The sequence below is a fragment of the Dunckerocampus dactyliophorus genome, chromosome 8 (assembly GCF_027744805.1).
Source record: "Dunckerocampus dactyliophorus isolate RoL2022-P2 chromosome 8, RoL_Ddac_1.1, whole genome shotgun sequence".
Taxonomy (NCBI): domain Eukaryota; kingdom Metazoa; phylum Chordata; class Actinopteri; order Syngnathiformes; family Syngnathidae; genus Dunckerocampus; species Dunckerocampus dactyliophorus.
The window spans coordinates 9833993-9850540 of NC_072826.1; the positions used below are offsets into that span (position 1 = coordinate 9833993).

General features: G+C 42.1%; 1 protein-coding gene across 1 annotated transcript; it reads right to left on the minus strand.

The window, feature by feature from the left end:
* Positions 1 to 19: 19 nt before the first annotated feature.
* LOC129186939 (dnaJ homolog subfamily C member 11) lies at positions 20 to 14955 on the minus strand. Its single transcript, XM_054785722.1, has 16 exons — positions 14860 to 14955; positions 11168 to 11297; positions 9705 to 9778; positions 9533 to 9634; positions 9309 to 9437; positions 8229 to 8351; positions 8033 to 8106; positions 7753 to 7942; positions 7381 to 7466; positions 5545 to 5661; positions 5304 to 5459; positions 3823 to 3892; positions 3653 to 3710; positions 3077 to 3219; positions 2866 to 2995; positions 20 to 1869 (listed from the first exon to the last, which is right to left on the minus strand). Exons 1-16 carry the CDS (start codon positions 14932 to 14934, stop codon positions 1844 to 1846), a joined length of 1683 nt encoding a protein of 560 aa, XP_054641697.1. The 5' UTR covers positions 14935 to 14955; the 3' UTR covers positions 20 to 1843.
* Positions 14956 to 16548: the final 1593 nt, after the last annotated feature.

The following is a 16548-nucleotide window of genomic DNA, read 5'->3' on the forward strand; positions in this document are numbered from 1 at the left end:
ACTGTAAACAGCATATTTTTTTATTTGTGTATTGTACTGTTTACAGACAAGGGCAATCCTCTTCCAATAGACAATATATGCTAACATGGGACATTGGATGATGGGCTGGAATGTAATTTATTTTTTTTTCCGCTGGCCTCACACACACCTGACACCCTCCTATCACGTAAATATTCATTCAGTCACAATAGCGGCACCTGTACACGTGAATGAAATCCAATACTTGCAAATTACAAAAATAATGCTCACTTTTGACTGCCACGGTCAAGAAAGCTGTTAATTCTAATCTATGTTCTAGATCTAGATTTTTCTGGAGCATATTTTGTGGCGATTTCTACTCACCCCAGACTGTCAATTGTCAATTCATTTAGCCTTTTAAGTGAAACTGAAGTTAACTTAAACGTTTGAAAAATGTTTTTATTTATTTTTCACAAGCTGCTGAAAATTCTAGATTTACTTTCCAGAGTAATCAAATAACGTCTCTAAAATACCAGAAACAGTGTGATGCTGTGCAATTCTACACCACTGCAATCTACAACCCCCAAAACATTTTTCTATGACTGAAAAATGAATATCTCTCTGAAAGTGTCAAAAAAAACTAGCGTTATTTTTCTTTGATACAACTCCTGTATTGGATCTCATTTGATGAGTGTGACATACTTTAAAACAACACAAATGGCAAACACACAAAGAGAATAATGGCAAGGGTCAATGGCAGGGGTCCCACCCAATTCACAAACTCAGTGCAAAAAAAACTCTTTCAAATGAAGTCCTTCAGTTTCAGGCTTCCCTCTATTCCAGTCCCTATCACAATTGCCGATACAGTACAGTGATTGTGTGTGAAACAATAACATCTGATTGGACAAGAGCTCGCTATCTGTACTGTGCATTTGATATCAAGCAACGTCAGGATGCCTGTGCTACAACACATACAACAGTATGTGCAGAAAGTGCAGCATTAGAATAGTTTGCCTTAGTTCATCTAAAAAAAACAAACAAAAAAAAAAACGTGGAACGCAAGCGAAAGGGACCGACGAATTAACAAAGCAAAATATACAGTAATATGTTCTAGAGTGGCTCAGGTATTATCAGGTCTACAGTGGTTAGCAGCAGCCACAAAGTCATTTTGTGAGTGCCATTTTTACATTTGAAAGGGAGCATTAATAATATAAAGTTTTGCAATCCAATCCTACTTTAAAAAAACAACATTATACAGTATTTGAAATGACCAGTTCCTAAAATGGACGGATCAATACCATCATAGGGCAATGAGGTCACATCCCTTTCTCTTCCATTCCATAGTTATACATCAGACATTCCCGATACGAGTGACATCCCGTTGAACAGCAGATGTGTCAGTTATCTAAAAGATGTTGATATGACTTAAAACCTTAACACAAACCTGTAAAACAAACCCTCAATCCACGTCCGCCTGTGACTTAATCCAGCATGACAGGTATATTATACGTAGTCTATAACATTATGAAGGTTCTGAAGGACATAAGGTGACGTACATATAGGATAAGGTCCACAACAATATGAGGTAAAACAGCACCTTTCCTTACATGGGGGCATAAATGACACCCCGATTCAATTTGGGAACTTTTTGCCAATCAATGATCGAAATAGGATCAGTCCTTCTTTCCGGCGCGTATCCAACGCTGTCCTCCTTCAGCAGGCAGATCATTTGAGCTTGCTCTGTGCAGTGTGGTAGAAACTCTGGGAGTTGGCCCGTAGGGAAAGGAGGAGAGGCGGGATTCACTGATGCCATCACAGAGGAAGCCCAAAAGGCAGACTTCTGTTAAACAGTTTGTTCCTTCATTGCACACCATGGCTTGAGCTCCTACGACTCGGTTTCAATCCTGTGAGCTGATGGGACAGAAACAAATAGTTGCTGTGTGAGTGCGTGCATTCATAAGACAATAAAGCCACCAGTCAGTTCATCCTCTCACATAATTACAACCCTCATCTGTACAGACCTCTACAGGTTAGATAATGGCACCCTGACTGCTATTAGGTATCGGGATGAAATCCTTGGAGCCATTGTCAGAACCTACGCTGGTGCAGAGGGACCTGGGTTCCTCCTGGTCCACGACAATGCCCGACCTCATGTGGCTAGTGTATGCAGGTAGTTCCTGGAGGATGAAGGAATTGATACCATTGACTGGCCCCCACGTTCACCTGACCTAAACCCAATAGAACACCTCTGGGACATTATGTTTAGGTCCATCCGGCACTGCCAGGTTGCTCCTCAGACTGTCCAGGAGCTCATTGATGCCATGGACCAGATCTGGGAGGAGATCCCCCAGGACGCCATCCGTAGTCTCATTAGGAGCATGCCCCGACGTTGTCAGGCATGCGTACAAGCACGTGGGGGCCACACAAACTACTGAGAATCATTTTGAGTTGCTATAATGACATTTTAGCTAAATGGACCAGTGTGCTGCATCATTTTTTCACTTTCATTTTTTGGGTGTCTTTGATTTCCCCCCTCTATAGGGTGATCATTTTCATTTCTATCAAATGATGTGGCATCATTTTGTTACTAATACATCACCCACTTATTATCAGGAAAGATATTCAAGATCATTTTTCCCCCAGTTTAGATCTGATGTGTTTTCGAAGTGTTCCTCTAATTTTTTTGAGCAGTATATTTATATACGTATATATTATATATATTTTCTATATTTCACATAGAAAATATAAATAATAAATAAATTGAAGGTGGTTGCTATTGGGGTGTAATGCATGCAATAAAATATAGACAGAAAGAAAATGTAGTTTCCCTTCCCTTTCTAATAAAATAAAATAACATAAGAAATGAAAAGGTAGCCTAACATAACAGTGAAGCTGCTGCCTACTCACATTGTTTGGGTATCCGTAACGGCTCTGTGTCTGCAGAGATGACTTGGTGCATGACTCCTCTAAACTGGTACAGCAATTTCAGGCTCTTCTCCTCTCCCACACAGGGATCGTAGAAGCCCGGCAAGCCCGCCTGCAGCACAGGAAGCAATTCATTTGCACCGTATGTGTGCAGCTTTCCCAATCGAAAAAGGCTGCAAACACAAACACACACCTTGGAAGCCTCAGTGAGGATGAGTTTGGAGTCCTTGACTAGGCACTGCAGTGGCACGGTGACGTCAACGACTTTGGCTTTTTCCTGCTTCTGGCTGGTGTCCGACACAAACTTCCCATACCAGGCATTCAGGATGATCAGGCCTACAGTTATAAACAATTAACGCGTCATTCAATTGTGGGTCTCTGGCTGTGTTCATCGGCAAGTACATCTGAAGGTTAAACACATTCAGCGAGTGACTCCTCAAATAACCATGTGCACCCCCTACATAAATGTGACAGGAAATTAATTAGCACACTGAGGTCACAGTTTTGATTTATGGCAAAGTGCTTGTACGCAGATTTACACACTTAACCTCTGTAGACGCTACAGCATGCAGATTGGCTTCACAGCACGGGATGATGGAAGTTTGAGTCCTGGAGCTACAGAATATATCATTCAGCTGACAGCTACGGTGACAAATGGGGTCTGATTTACACCTTGGGAGGCCTATTGAGTTTCAAACAGTCTACAAACTGAAAATGGTCATTTTCACACTTTGGTGTTAAAAGCTACTGCACTTATGTGCTGCCTCACCCATCTTGGATTCTTCTGCCTCTATGATTCTCCTCACAGATTCCTGCATCAGCAGAACCTTCAGAGGCAAAAAGGAAAAGGGGAGGAGGAGGAGGTTTTCAGGCAAGAGTAACAGGTCACAGGAGCAATGATTCCATGTAAAAGTGGAAAAGACTGTGTGCTTGACTCACGGCAGACTCCGCCTCCTGCTTCTTCTTGGCAATGTCTGTGGCCGAGCTCTTCCTCTGCAGCTCCAGCTCTCTGGGAAGCACAAGGACACGCGTCGCTTACTGGGACTGACTGTGGAGGCCCCCCTGTGACACAGCCTCGCATCGGCAAATGAGGCAATAACTGAACGGAGGACTTTTCTCAAAATGGCCATGAATATTTTTGAAATGTTCAATTTTTCGTTATTATACTGTATACTGGTTAGCTTGTTGGCCACGCAGTCATGAGATCGGAAAGACCTCATGACTGCGGGGATCATATTGGGGATCTCTGTGTGGAGTTTGCATGTTTCCCCGTACTCCGGTTTCCTCCTACATTCCCCCCCTCAAAAAAAACATGCATGTTAGGTTAACTGGCGACTCTAAATTGTCCATAGGTGTGAATGTGAGAGTGAATGGTAGTTTGTTTATATATGATTGGCTGGCAACCAGTCCAGGGTGTACGCCGCCTCTCACCCCAAGTCAGGTGAGAACAGGCTCCAGCAAACCCACAACCCTAGTGAGGATAAGCGTCATAGAAGATAGATGGATGGATACTGCATGTAATGATTTTATAAAGTGATTTTACCCTTGGGCCGCACGGTGGTCTAGTGGTTAGCACATTGGCCAACACAGTAACAGCTTGGAGATCGGGAAGACCTGGGTTCGATTCTCCCCTGGGCATTTCTGTGTGGAGTTTGCATGTTCTCCCCGTGTGCGCGTGGGTTTTCTCCGGGTACTCCGGCTTCCTCCCACATTCCAAAAACATGCAGGTGAGGTTAATTGGCGACTCTAAATTGCCCATAGGTATGAATGTGAGTGTGAATGGTTGTTTGTCTATATGTGCCCTGCGATTGGCTGGTGACCAGTCCAGGGTGTACCCTGCCCGAAGTCAGCTGGGATAGGCTCCGCGACCCTAATCAGGAAGAAGCGGTATAGAAAATGGATGGATGGATGGATTTTACCCTTCTTTTCTGTGCAGCACTTTGAATTACATTGTGTACGAACAATGCTCGATAAAAAAAACTTGCCTTGCCTTGTATCACACAGCACTTCTTAATAGTATTTTTCCACTTTCCTATGTCTTTTCCAGCTATAAGACACGGCAAAATTACTTTGATTCAATATTTGGCCAGGGTGTGGATAATTTTAGTATTAGTAGTTTCGTGGGATTGGTTCCTTGCGTAATAATATCCCCCATCTCTGCTACTGTATGCTTATTTCAGATGTGCTACGTAAATGAACTCAAACTGGAAAAAATGCCAAGCTTTGTTTGTCATTTTCACTTAGAGTATTGTCATTTGTTTCCTTTCGACCAATTAACTGGCTGTCTAGTTCCGTTCTTTAGGTATTGTAGCAATAGCAGTGGAACAACACCCAACTTTTGACTATAGAAAATGAAAAAACTGCACACATGCGTGAGGAAAAGCAGAGGTCTACTAAGGTACAACAAAACATGTACTGACTCTTCTTTCTGTGCTCGTGTGTACGGTACGATGACCAGTTTGTGGACGGCCATGTACACCAGCAGCGGTCCCACCGTAGCATAGAAGACAGCACTGGGCAGCAGCTGGTCTGTCAGGTGGACTGGAAACAAGTATGTCTGACTGGCACGTGCCAACCTGCAAGAGCACGCAAACAAACACATTAGACCACCCCGCAGGGCTAACAGAAGACCGATCTGTCAAATGCTGGGTTGGTCAGTACTTGATCTTCAGTGTGACTCCCTGAGGGACGCCGACGCTGACAGTGGCTGACAGGACACTGTGGCGGCTGATCTTCCTCTCTGCTCCGTATTCCAGTACTGTTCCGAACCAGCCTGTCCTGGAGCAGGAAGGAAACAGACGTCAATAGAGACAGACAGGCCGCCACTGACGACAGCAACATGGTGGAGAATCTGCAATGACTCTGTTTGTTTAAAAAAAAACGTAGCACAGAAACATTTAAATGACACAACATTCATTCACATTTATCAAATATCTAACATTGGACTGTCATGTCTAGACAATGGATTCTGCTCTCTGAAAAAAAATGAAAAAAAGACGTTTTTCATCATGTCAATTCTTTCTATGAATTAAATAATGATTTGACGATGAAATAAAAGTAATTATTTATTTAATTTGTGATTCCAGCGTGGTCTGACTGACACTGTTTATGAATTATGTAGCAAGTGTGAGTGGGATCACATAGAACACAGTTAAATCGTTGAGTCAATGATTCGGAGAGTTCTGTGGTCATGATCATGACATGAGGTGAGATGAGATGGCATTGTGTGATCACAAAACGGTTTTACAACCACAGGAAAAGGGCTCAGACGTGTCATTTGATGACATTTGTTTGATCAATCAATCAATCACATCGTTTTTTTAAACGTGAATTTTCTATTCATTTTAGAAGGACAAAAATACCATTGACAGTGTATTTTTCCATATGTGTATTTTACAAGTGTTTAAATGAAATACTTTGTAACAAAAAAATACGGAATGGCAAAACACAACAGATGTAGATACATTTAATGAATGTTCTAAACTCCTGTTTCTGTGCAGATAGATCGACTAATGCAGCCATCGTGCTCATAGTTGCTCAACTTCTCGTAGATGACGTCATGTTGTTCTCGGCTAGGGTAGGGCATCGAGTCTTCAGCATCGGTGGGAACTGGCACGTTCCAATTCTCCAGGGTATTGTTTAAATGTTTTTATTTCGATTCGTAGTTTTGACGCCCACTTCGCCGACCGGAAGAAATAGCCATGAACACCAACGAAGAAGAAGCCGGCGAGCACCAGCGAATAAGAAGCAGCTGAAAAGTTTGGCTTAACTTCATCAAAATCATCGGCTCAGTGCAACATTTGCAACACAACGATATCATGCAAAAGTCAAAACCCACAGCACGGTACGCCCCTCACCAGCTACATCTGTGTGTGTAATAAAGATGCGTCGTTGAATTCATGCCATCTAGTGGTTGTAGCAAACATAATGCACTCTGTTTTTCCTCAGTTGCTTCAAGACAGAGCCGCACGGTGGCCTCGTGGTTAGCATGTCAGCCACAGTCAGGAGATGGGGATGATCTGGGTTTGAATCTCCGTTTGGGCATCTCTGCGTGGGGTTTGCATGTTCTCCCCTTGCATGCGTGGGTTTTCTCCGGGTACTTTGCTTTCCTCCCACACTCCAAAAACATGAATTTTAGCTTAATTGGCGACTCTAATGTCCAAAGATATGAATGTGCGTGTGAATGGTTGTTTGTATGTGCCCTGCGATTGGCTGGCGACCAGTCCAGGGTGTACTCCGCTTCTCGCCCAAAGTCAGCTAGGATAGTACCCGTGGCCCTAGTGAGGATAAGCGGCATAAAAGATGGATGGATGCTTCAAGACAAGACTACCGTAATAGCAATCAATTCCATAAAAAGCAATTATTTCTTATCAACCAACTAATCCATTATTATGCCCAGACATAATGTGCACTTAACACTTATTTGGACAAGCACCACTGACTTTTTTTTTTATTGTCCATGGGGAGATGGACCCATTTAATGAGAGAGAAACTTACTTGACAGAACCTTTGACCTTAGTCTGGTCCTCATCTTGGAACTTGTACTGGTAGCTCATCATTAGGTAGGAGTGAGGAACACCGAGCTAGAGAGGCCATTTGGAAATGTGCATTTTAGTGACACATTGCAGAACAAGAGAGAGAATCAGCACTACATCATACTGAGAAGTGTTTCCAATGTTGCAGACATCCTTGACAAATATGGGAAAATTATACCTCTAACCGTGTCAATTAAAGCTAAAATGTATTATCTTTACAAACACAGAATATGTGATATATTTCCTGAATTTGATCTTTTCATACAAACCAAGTGTACCCGATGTTGTGGCCAATGAGTGTTTTGTGTGCAGTTGCTCAATATGCTCTACTTACCTGCACAGCTAGAGTAAAGTGGCTGCTCTTTGTGTCCCGCACCACACTTGTAGTCATGGCACTGTTGGGTCCCCAGCGCCACTGAAGGTACCCCATAGTGTTCTGGTCCAGGTGGCGTGCTGTCATCAAAGAACAACTGGGGCGTAAGCCTCGGGGGGAAAACTGCAAGCCGCACTGCGCCGTCAAGAAACTGGGCAGAGGAACAACAGAGGGCAGATTTGCAGAGATTTAAAGACAAGGCTGTGTTTTGTCATACAGATCATAGCCCCTCTGGCCATACCATCGCTGAGTGACATTACGAAACACCTTTATCCCAATAAGAGGTCCCAGTATGTCTCCTGCACCAAACTCCACCTGCATCGATGAATAGCACATAAACAAGTGATTATAGAGAAAGAAACGTACCAAGAGTAAGCCTACATTCTGCACCAACAGGGTGTTACAATGTTGGCTACATTAAGGTGCATGTTTGCTACCTCTCCCCAGCCTTTGGCAGACATAACCCTCCGAACAGTCAAGTTAATGTTGCCCCCTCCGGTGCCATTGTGTGTAGAGAGAGAGCCAGACAGCACTGCTGTCTCAGAGCTAGTCAGAGGAGCCTGAAAAAAGACAACAAAGCTGATAAAACAGAAAATAATACTGTACAGCAGGGGTGTCCAAAGTGCGGCGCGGGGGCCATTTACAGCCAGCAGCTAATATTTTTAATTATCTCTCAGCATATTCTAAAAAGATGATATACTATTAGATATTACCCTAGTTTGCTTTGTCACATGATGTTCCTTAAACGCTGTTAGCAATGGGGCTTTCAGATTTCAGATTCGCCTCACAGGGCCAGCTAGCAGGCCCACAATAACATCAGCATTTTTTAGTCCTCTGATTGGTTGATCAGAGCAAAACAAATCCAACTTGGACAAGGTGAGTAGTCTGTAGCGATTTGCACACAATAACGCACACAATGGATAACGGAGCAGGAGGAGAAATTGAAATGGTGTGGGACGTTCTTAAAAATCAATTTTCAAGGCCGACTTTTCCAGAAAAGCTAGATGTTGTAAGGAAAGGTCGATGCAAGCTCGCTTGTCTCAGCCCGCCAGAGGGTGTGTTCGCCACTTCCAGTGCTTACAAGCAGTAAGGAGCATATTCTGGTGAGTTCTTATATTTTTCTCATGCTATTAGAGAAATATTGATTCTGACCTTCTCCAATTTGGAGGTGTCTAAAACTTGGTACACTTGGCCGAGTGCCAAATTCACAGGCATTTACGGCCATCGCCGTAATGCTCAAAGTCAATGTATCGGCAACGATATATTGAAAGGGTTGACTGGGTTTTGTGCCTTTAGTAATATGCAAAATGCCTCTCTCTGTCATGACACGCCTTGTAATATTGCGGTTTTGCATATTATTGACGGTTTGCATAATTGCGACGTGATGTTGGTATTAAGAGGCGGATTAAGTCGGTTAAATCCCCACTTAAGGCCCAGGTAACAAATGCACCGCCTGCCGCTGCTGTACAGAGACAGTAAAGTGGTTTAGTTTATTACTTGAATGTGTTGTACAGTACCTCTATGGATTGGGAGATGTGCATCTTGTTAATTTCAATATGTGGAAAGCCTCCGCCCGGCATCTCCTCAAAGTCCTCATCGTAACGGTCAAAGAGGTCTGTGGCGTCCACACCCACGCTGATGGTGCCCTATAGGTTACGAATGAATGAAAATCAGAGGGACTGAATTCATCAGGAAATAATTAGGGTGGAGTTCAGCCCCACAATCATTCACATGACAAAACCTTGGGGTTCGTTCTTTGCTGCAATCTCCTCTCCTCTCTTTCTCGCTGTAGACGTTCATACTCCTCACGAATTTCGGCAGGTGTTCTTTTTCTTTCCACCACCTAAACAAGCAATGTCACCATATTGAGGATGGTGATGATGACAAAAGGAATCAGAAATCAGAAAGCCTACCTCCCAACCTTCCACTTCCAGTCCTTTCTTCCCAAAAAGGTCATAGATGGCTCGAGCATGAGGATCACTCAACACTGAAAAAACAGAGGGAAAGATATTTGCACGGTTTTTTCCTTAGGGTGTCAATCGAGCCCCTTATGTTCTTTTCCACAGGGTCCTCTGAATCACTATTTGTCTTATTATTTACTCTTTATATTATATTATATTATTACAAAATTAATAATTATATATTCATGTACTTAAACATCAGCTAAATGTATTCAAAAATTTTCATTTTTCATTGGGCTACAACATACGTAAACATCCATCCATCCATCCATCTTCTATATCGCTTCTCCTCATTAGGGTCGCGGAGGCTTGCTGGAGCCTATCCCAGCTGACTTTGGGCGACAGGCGGGGTACACCCTGGACTGGTCGCCAGCCAATCTCAGACATACGTAAACAGGTTCGTGCAATTATCGGAATGTGATTTCAAGCTGCAATTTGCGCTGCCAATATTCGCAAGGCCGTCCTAACTCATGACTCCAAGTTAGCTTATTTATTGATTGTATTGGTTTATTTGACAGGGATAGTGCACATTAATTAGCATTGCTGCAAATGCTGTAATGATCTGTGTGCTGCTTTGCCGCCATCTTTCTGCCATCTGCTGCATCACACCTCTGAGACACCTTGAGGAGCCAATTGATCACACCTGTGCATCATTAGATGAGCATTCTTAAGGTGTGTGCAAACGACACCCCAGTGCCAGATTGTTACCTGACGCTACACTATGACATGCTACTTCCAGCACTCAGTGTGTTAGTGCTCGGGTCATTTCTGTATCCAGCCTTTGTAAGTACCTTGTTCCCTGCTTGGCTTTTTCCAGCAGTGGACTTTAGTGTTTTTGTGGTACTTCTCTGCTAGTTTTTGTTAGCAGCTCTTTTCGTTATTCCCGTGTGTTTTTCCCTGCGTTATGTCTGTTTTAAAGCAGCGTTTTTTGTTATTGTTTCTCGTGACTAGTTCCGGAGGTATTTCAGCTGTACTTTGATTTTGTGTTCTTATATTTTTGCCGTTCTGTATTTTCTGTATTAAATTTGTGTTACACGGAAATATTGTCTCTGCATTTTGGATTCCATGACAACGGCCTACGGCCGATCCTGACAAATGCACCAGAATTGGCCAATAGGCTATTTTCCATCTGTTGCCCCTGGACAGATGTTAAAAATTGTCTCACTAAACACAAAAGTAAAAGATTATCAAGTGAACAACGCAAATGTACTAAGTAACATTCAACCTTTTCAGAGACTTTTTGTACACTCAAGTGTCTAGTTTCAACGTCTTTGTTTTTGCACAGCAATTTGTACACTGGGTCAGTCGACACCATTTGTAGCACCTTATTTATTAACGTCGCGGTTGTAGTACTTTGCTTAAATTGAATGTTACTTGCTCTGATACGATGCAATATTTGAAGGTCCAATAATTACCTTCAAATGCTTGGTGCACCTGGTTGAAAAGCTGTTCCGCTTGTCTTTTCAGCTCTGGGTCGCGGTGTTTGTCAGGATGGTACAGCATGCAAAGCCTCCTATATGATGCTTTCAGCTCCTCCAGAGTAGCCTGTAAACAAAGTCCATATCTAAATGGATAAAATCCTAATCTATTCCATAACACTATCTAACCCCAAATTTGCTAAATCAAAAATGTTTTACGTTTTTTTTTTTTTTGCCATAATAACTACAAACTAAAGAATTTAGCAATTTGGAATGATATATTTGGAAAAACAAAATTCCAACAGCAAATGTGTTAACAAGGCGCAGCAGAAAACAAAAGATCCATAAAATAGTAAGTGGCCTGCATGGAAGAGTAAGCTTTTCAATTATGTGAACTCAGTGAGTGCACTCAGGCAATAGCCAGAGCTTGCGCACTAAGTGAGAGGCAACACTCTCTTGTGCTTGGTGCACAAGCTCTGCCTATTGTCTCAGTGCACTCACTGAGCTAGTGGTGGTAGTTGACAAATATCTGTGTTTCCAAATGTTTTGTTTTTTTTAAACGTTTACCCAACTAAACTGAATTTGGACATTTCCTAATCAAATAGAGTAAAGAAACCTGACATGAGGCTGCCTGGAGTGTTGCCTCTCGCTTAATGCACAAGCTCTGCCCATTGTCTGAGTGCACTGAGTTGGTTATGGCAATTGCTACACAATTTCAGTGTGAGGCTGCCTTGAGTGTCGCCTCTCGCTTAGTGCACATGCTCTGCCTATTGTCTGAGTGCACTTATTGAGTGCCCTCCACATATTATCTATGTTTCCAAAAGACAATTTGGACATTCCTTAATCAAATACAGTACAGAAAACTTACATGAGGCTGCCTTGATTGTTGCCTCTCGCTTAGTGCACAAACTCTGCCTATCGTCTGAGTGCACTTATTGAGTGCCCTCCACATATTTTCTGTATGTTTCCAATTGTTCTTTTAACATTGGCTGAACTAAAAAAAATAATTTGGACATTTCTTAATCAAATACAGTACAGAAACCTGACATGAGGCTTCCTGGACTGTTGCCTCGCGATTAGTGCGCAAGCTCTGCCTATTGTCTGAGTGCACACACTGAGTTGGTTGTGGCAATTGCAGTATAATTTCATTGTGAGGCTGCCTTCAGTGTTGCCTCTTGCTTAGTGCACAAGCTCTGCATATCATCATCTGAGTGCACTTATTGACTGCCCTCCACATATCTGTGTGTTTCCAATTGTTCTTTTAACATTGGCTGAGCTAAAAAAAAACAAACTTATTTGGACATTCCTTAATCAAATACAGCAGTGGTCCCCAACCTTTTTTGACCCACGGACCGGCTTGTGTTCGACCGGGGGGGGGGATTGGTACATTATAGCCATCTAATTTATCTTCTTTATTATGTATTGTGTAAAACTAAGACATGAATAACATCAAATTAAAAGCACAAAATGAATGCCGACCCACCATTCACCAGTTCAAGCCACATTTTTCCAGAAAGATTACATCGCTGTTTGACGTGTGTGGTAAGAGGTAGTGGGGCTACCATGAATTAACTTGAGCAAATGTGCACATTAGCACTCAATAAGTCATCAAAACTTACCTTTATGCATTCCCACATAGTATCAGCATTTGACACCAAATATGAGGTGAAAGAAAAATGGTAAAAATACAGTAGTAGTCTGTGTGGCATGAGATAAAGTTAGCGCACACACAATGGACATGCGTCACGTAAGGCGGATGTAACAGAGAGAATCCGGCCACTTTTCAAAATAAAACATTAAAAAAAATGAAATAATGGAAATTGTTTTTTCTTTCTGTGCGGTCCGGTACCAAATGACCCGGGGTTGTGGATCACTGAAATACAGTACACAAACCTGACATGAGGCTGCCTTGATTGTTGCCTCTCGCTTAGTGCACAAGTTCTGCCTATTGTCTGAGTGCACTCATTGAGTGCACTGAGTTGGTCGTGGCAATTGCCACATAATTGAAAAGCTGTTTTTCAACCTCTGCTTCCATAGGTGGCGCTAGGTCCCCTGATGGTATGAGTATACATATGTAAAAAAGATAGAAGCCAGCCAGTGGCAGTTCTAGCTATGGGCCAAATGAGCAATTGCCAAGGTCGGGATTCTCTTGGGGGCGCGGAGAGGGGGAAAAAAAAAGTCAGGATATGTGGCGGATGGGCGCCCTCTACAGGCGGGATACTCGCACCCCCATGCTGCTCAGACGTCATCAAAGGTCCACCAATGGATCAAACCAGAGTATGGGGGGGGTCCTTCACCGCTGTGCCTCAGCCCTCAAGTTAATTAGAAGGTATATTACAACAATAAATGCTCAAGAATAAAACATACTTCATTCTTAGTATTATATTCATTATATTGCAAAACAAGAGTCTCAAACAAATGTGAAATAAAAAAGAGGGAATTGTGAGTCAATATGAGTTGGTTTAGCCTTGACTGCTAGTTGAGTGACGGTGGGAGATGGCAATTAAGTGTCGTTATCGTTGTCAACAGAACATGAAAAAGAGAAAGTGAAAGCTATCAGGTGCACAATTTAGAAAGAGGAAAGAAGAAGAGGAAAAACGGTGGCCCAAGACAGGTATGGAGCTATAGCATCTGGAATGTATTTGATAAAATACGTTAACGTTACTTGATGGCCACACGCTCAGTGCGCTTCATTTGTTTTCTTGACTGAGAATTTTAATTGTGCAAATAGGGATGTAAATCAAATGCAATTTAAGGGGAGCCTGTGCAATATTTTGGAGCACATTTTGCAGTTGAAAAAAACATTTGTAAACAACACATGTGGGTGTGCGTGTTGGGGTTGAGGAAAGAGGGGCGTGGGGGTTGTACTTGAAGGATTTTTGCACTGCAAAGAAATATTTTCCATTCTAATTGTGTTGGATTTAATATTTTTTGGCTTGTTTATTATTATATCATATGTTATATGGCAACAAACTGCTATGCTGTAATGGCAAACATGTTGCACTGCGTTTTGTACTGACTTCCAACTTCATCCAGGCATGTAAACTGCTGAGAAATACAAATTGCTAACATTTCAGTCGGATCAAGGTGTTTCCAAGTATCTTACGTGTGTCTAAGTCTTCATTAAATGTTCAATAAGCCCATGAACCGTTACTTGTTTTGGACTGTGGGCAGAATTTGAATGTATGCCGGGAGAAACCCTCTAAAGCAAGGAGTATAATGCAAACTCCACACAGTAAGCCTCTCTGTGACACTTATTCTAGCACAATCACGCTCTGCTTCCTGTAAGGAACGTATTATCCACTTGTCAAAAATATAAGTACACTGTATATAAGGAAAATTGCATTGCCAGTGTATAATTATAGCTCCTAGAGGCATCGTTTGGAGAAGTGCATATTATGACAGTGTTGAAACGACCCACAAATATAAAAAAATTCTCTGGCAACTGAGTCTAGCTCGATGATCACAGACTTGAATCCTTACAGATGATGGAAATACTGAATCTTTGCAAATATCAATTTCGACGAGCAAGCTATTGCGTGGTCGTGTCTCAGCATCGTACATCTAACAGACACATCGCTAGCCGGAGGTGGGAGGAGACTCTGCCTCATGAAACAACCTAAAAACACCATCTGAGTGGCGGGCAGGTCGCTCAACATTAGTGTAAGACAAAGTTGAAAAAAACGTACCTCCTTCCTCACGTTGAGTAGGGAGTAGTAATCCTGGTTATTGAACTCAACCTCATCATCTAAGGACGCAGCCATGTTTGCCTCCGGTGTAGTCCCGCCCACACCGCAAGATAATTGGCCAACAAAACCAGGAACGGAAGTTGTATTTGGCGCCCTCTGCTGGCTATTTTTTTGTTTGTATCCGAAAGCACTGAGGTTGTAGTTCCCTGTCTAGAGCACCAACTACATGACTATTAACTTACTTGCTGTCCAATTGCGTAAGATGTTCAGAGTTATCATTTAAAAAAATATGCAACGCATAACAATTGACCACTGCGAGGCTTGAAACAGGGTTATGTCAGAGGGAAGTGCCGCTGAGTTTAGAGCGTCATCTGCAGGTTGTAATAGAGATGCTGAGAGACTGGAAGAATCAAAAATTTAAAAAAAAGTTCAGCTGTTCTGCTCCTAGTTAGACGGAATCAGACAAAAAATTTAAAAAAGTTTTCTCATAGTAAACAATGTAAATCCAATTAATCCATTCCAAACAGGCAAAAGTAGTAACACACACACATATAGAGAAGAATTATAGTTTTACACGCAGAAAAAAATGCAAAATACATATAAATTAGGAATTAATTGAACATTTAACATCTCTCTTACCTTTATTGAAGACTCTTTGGCAAACACGGCGATGACGAGCGGCAAGGGACAAGGGGAAGTGAGAGTCACGCGGACACCGCATTTATGTTTTGCTACGACTTCTTTTTTGAATTCAATCTCACCTTCCTTACTAAATTGTTAGCATTTGCAAAAAAGTTATGGTGTAACTGTTTTACTCAGCAAAGACCTATACAGAGGCAACCGGTGATGAAGTCGTAGAGGGGTGACAGAGCTGGTACAAGCCATGTGGGAGTTGAGAGCATATTTTCTAAAAAAAACAAACAAAAAAAAACACATTAGTTGGATTTAGTTGTATTAACAACAAAACAACACTGAGTCCCCAATGCGTAGGATCCTTTGTTGTGTCACATTCTCATTTGAGTGTGATAAATTAATGAGCACATGAATGAGCCTTACAGGATGCCGTAGTATTGTGTAAACTAAGTATCACGACTTTTGGTGTTGGGTGTGTGATCCAAGATGGCTGAATAATCAAGCAATGCTGGGAGTAGTCTGCCCACATCTTTATTAGTACCACAACGTTCAGTGTGCCAAAGAGTAAAATACAACAGTTTTTTATGTGCAATATTGTACGATAACTGACAGTGTATCAGAACCAAAGCAAAATTTTATATTTTTTGCCAAAGACGAATGATACGAAAACTGGGGAGTTCGAATACCAAGGTTCTACTGTATCCCTAACTTTTTGAGTAGTGTATGTATTTTTAATAAGTGAAACTGACCATAGGGCCGCACGGGCCCACATTCCAAAAACATGCACGTTAGGTTAATTGGCGGCTCTAAATTGTCCATAGGTATGAATGTGAGTGTGAATGATTGTTTGTCTATATGCGATTGACTGGCGACCAGTCCAGGGTGTACCCTGCCTCTCACCCGAAGTCAGCTGGGATAGGCTCCAGTATACCCCCATGACCCTAATGAGGATAAGCGGTATAGAAAATAGAATGGAAACTGACCTTTTCTGCTTGTATATTATTGTATCATTATTCTGTCTTGCATGGTTTACCGTACTTCTTGAAGTGTTTGTCA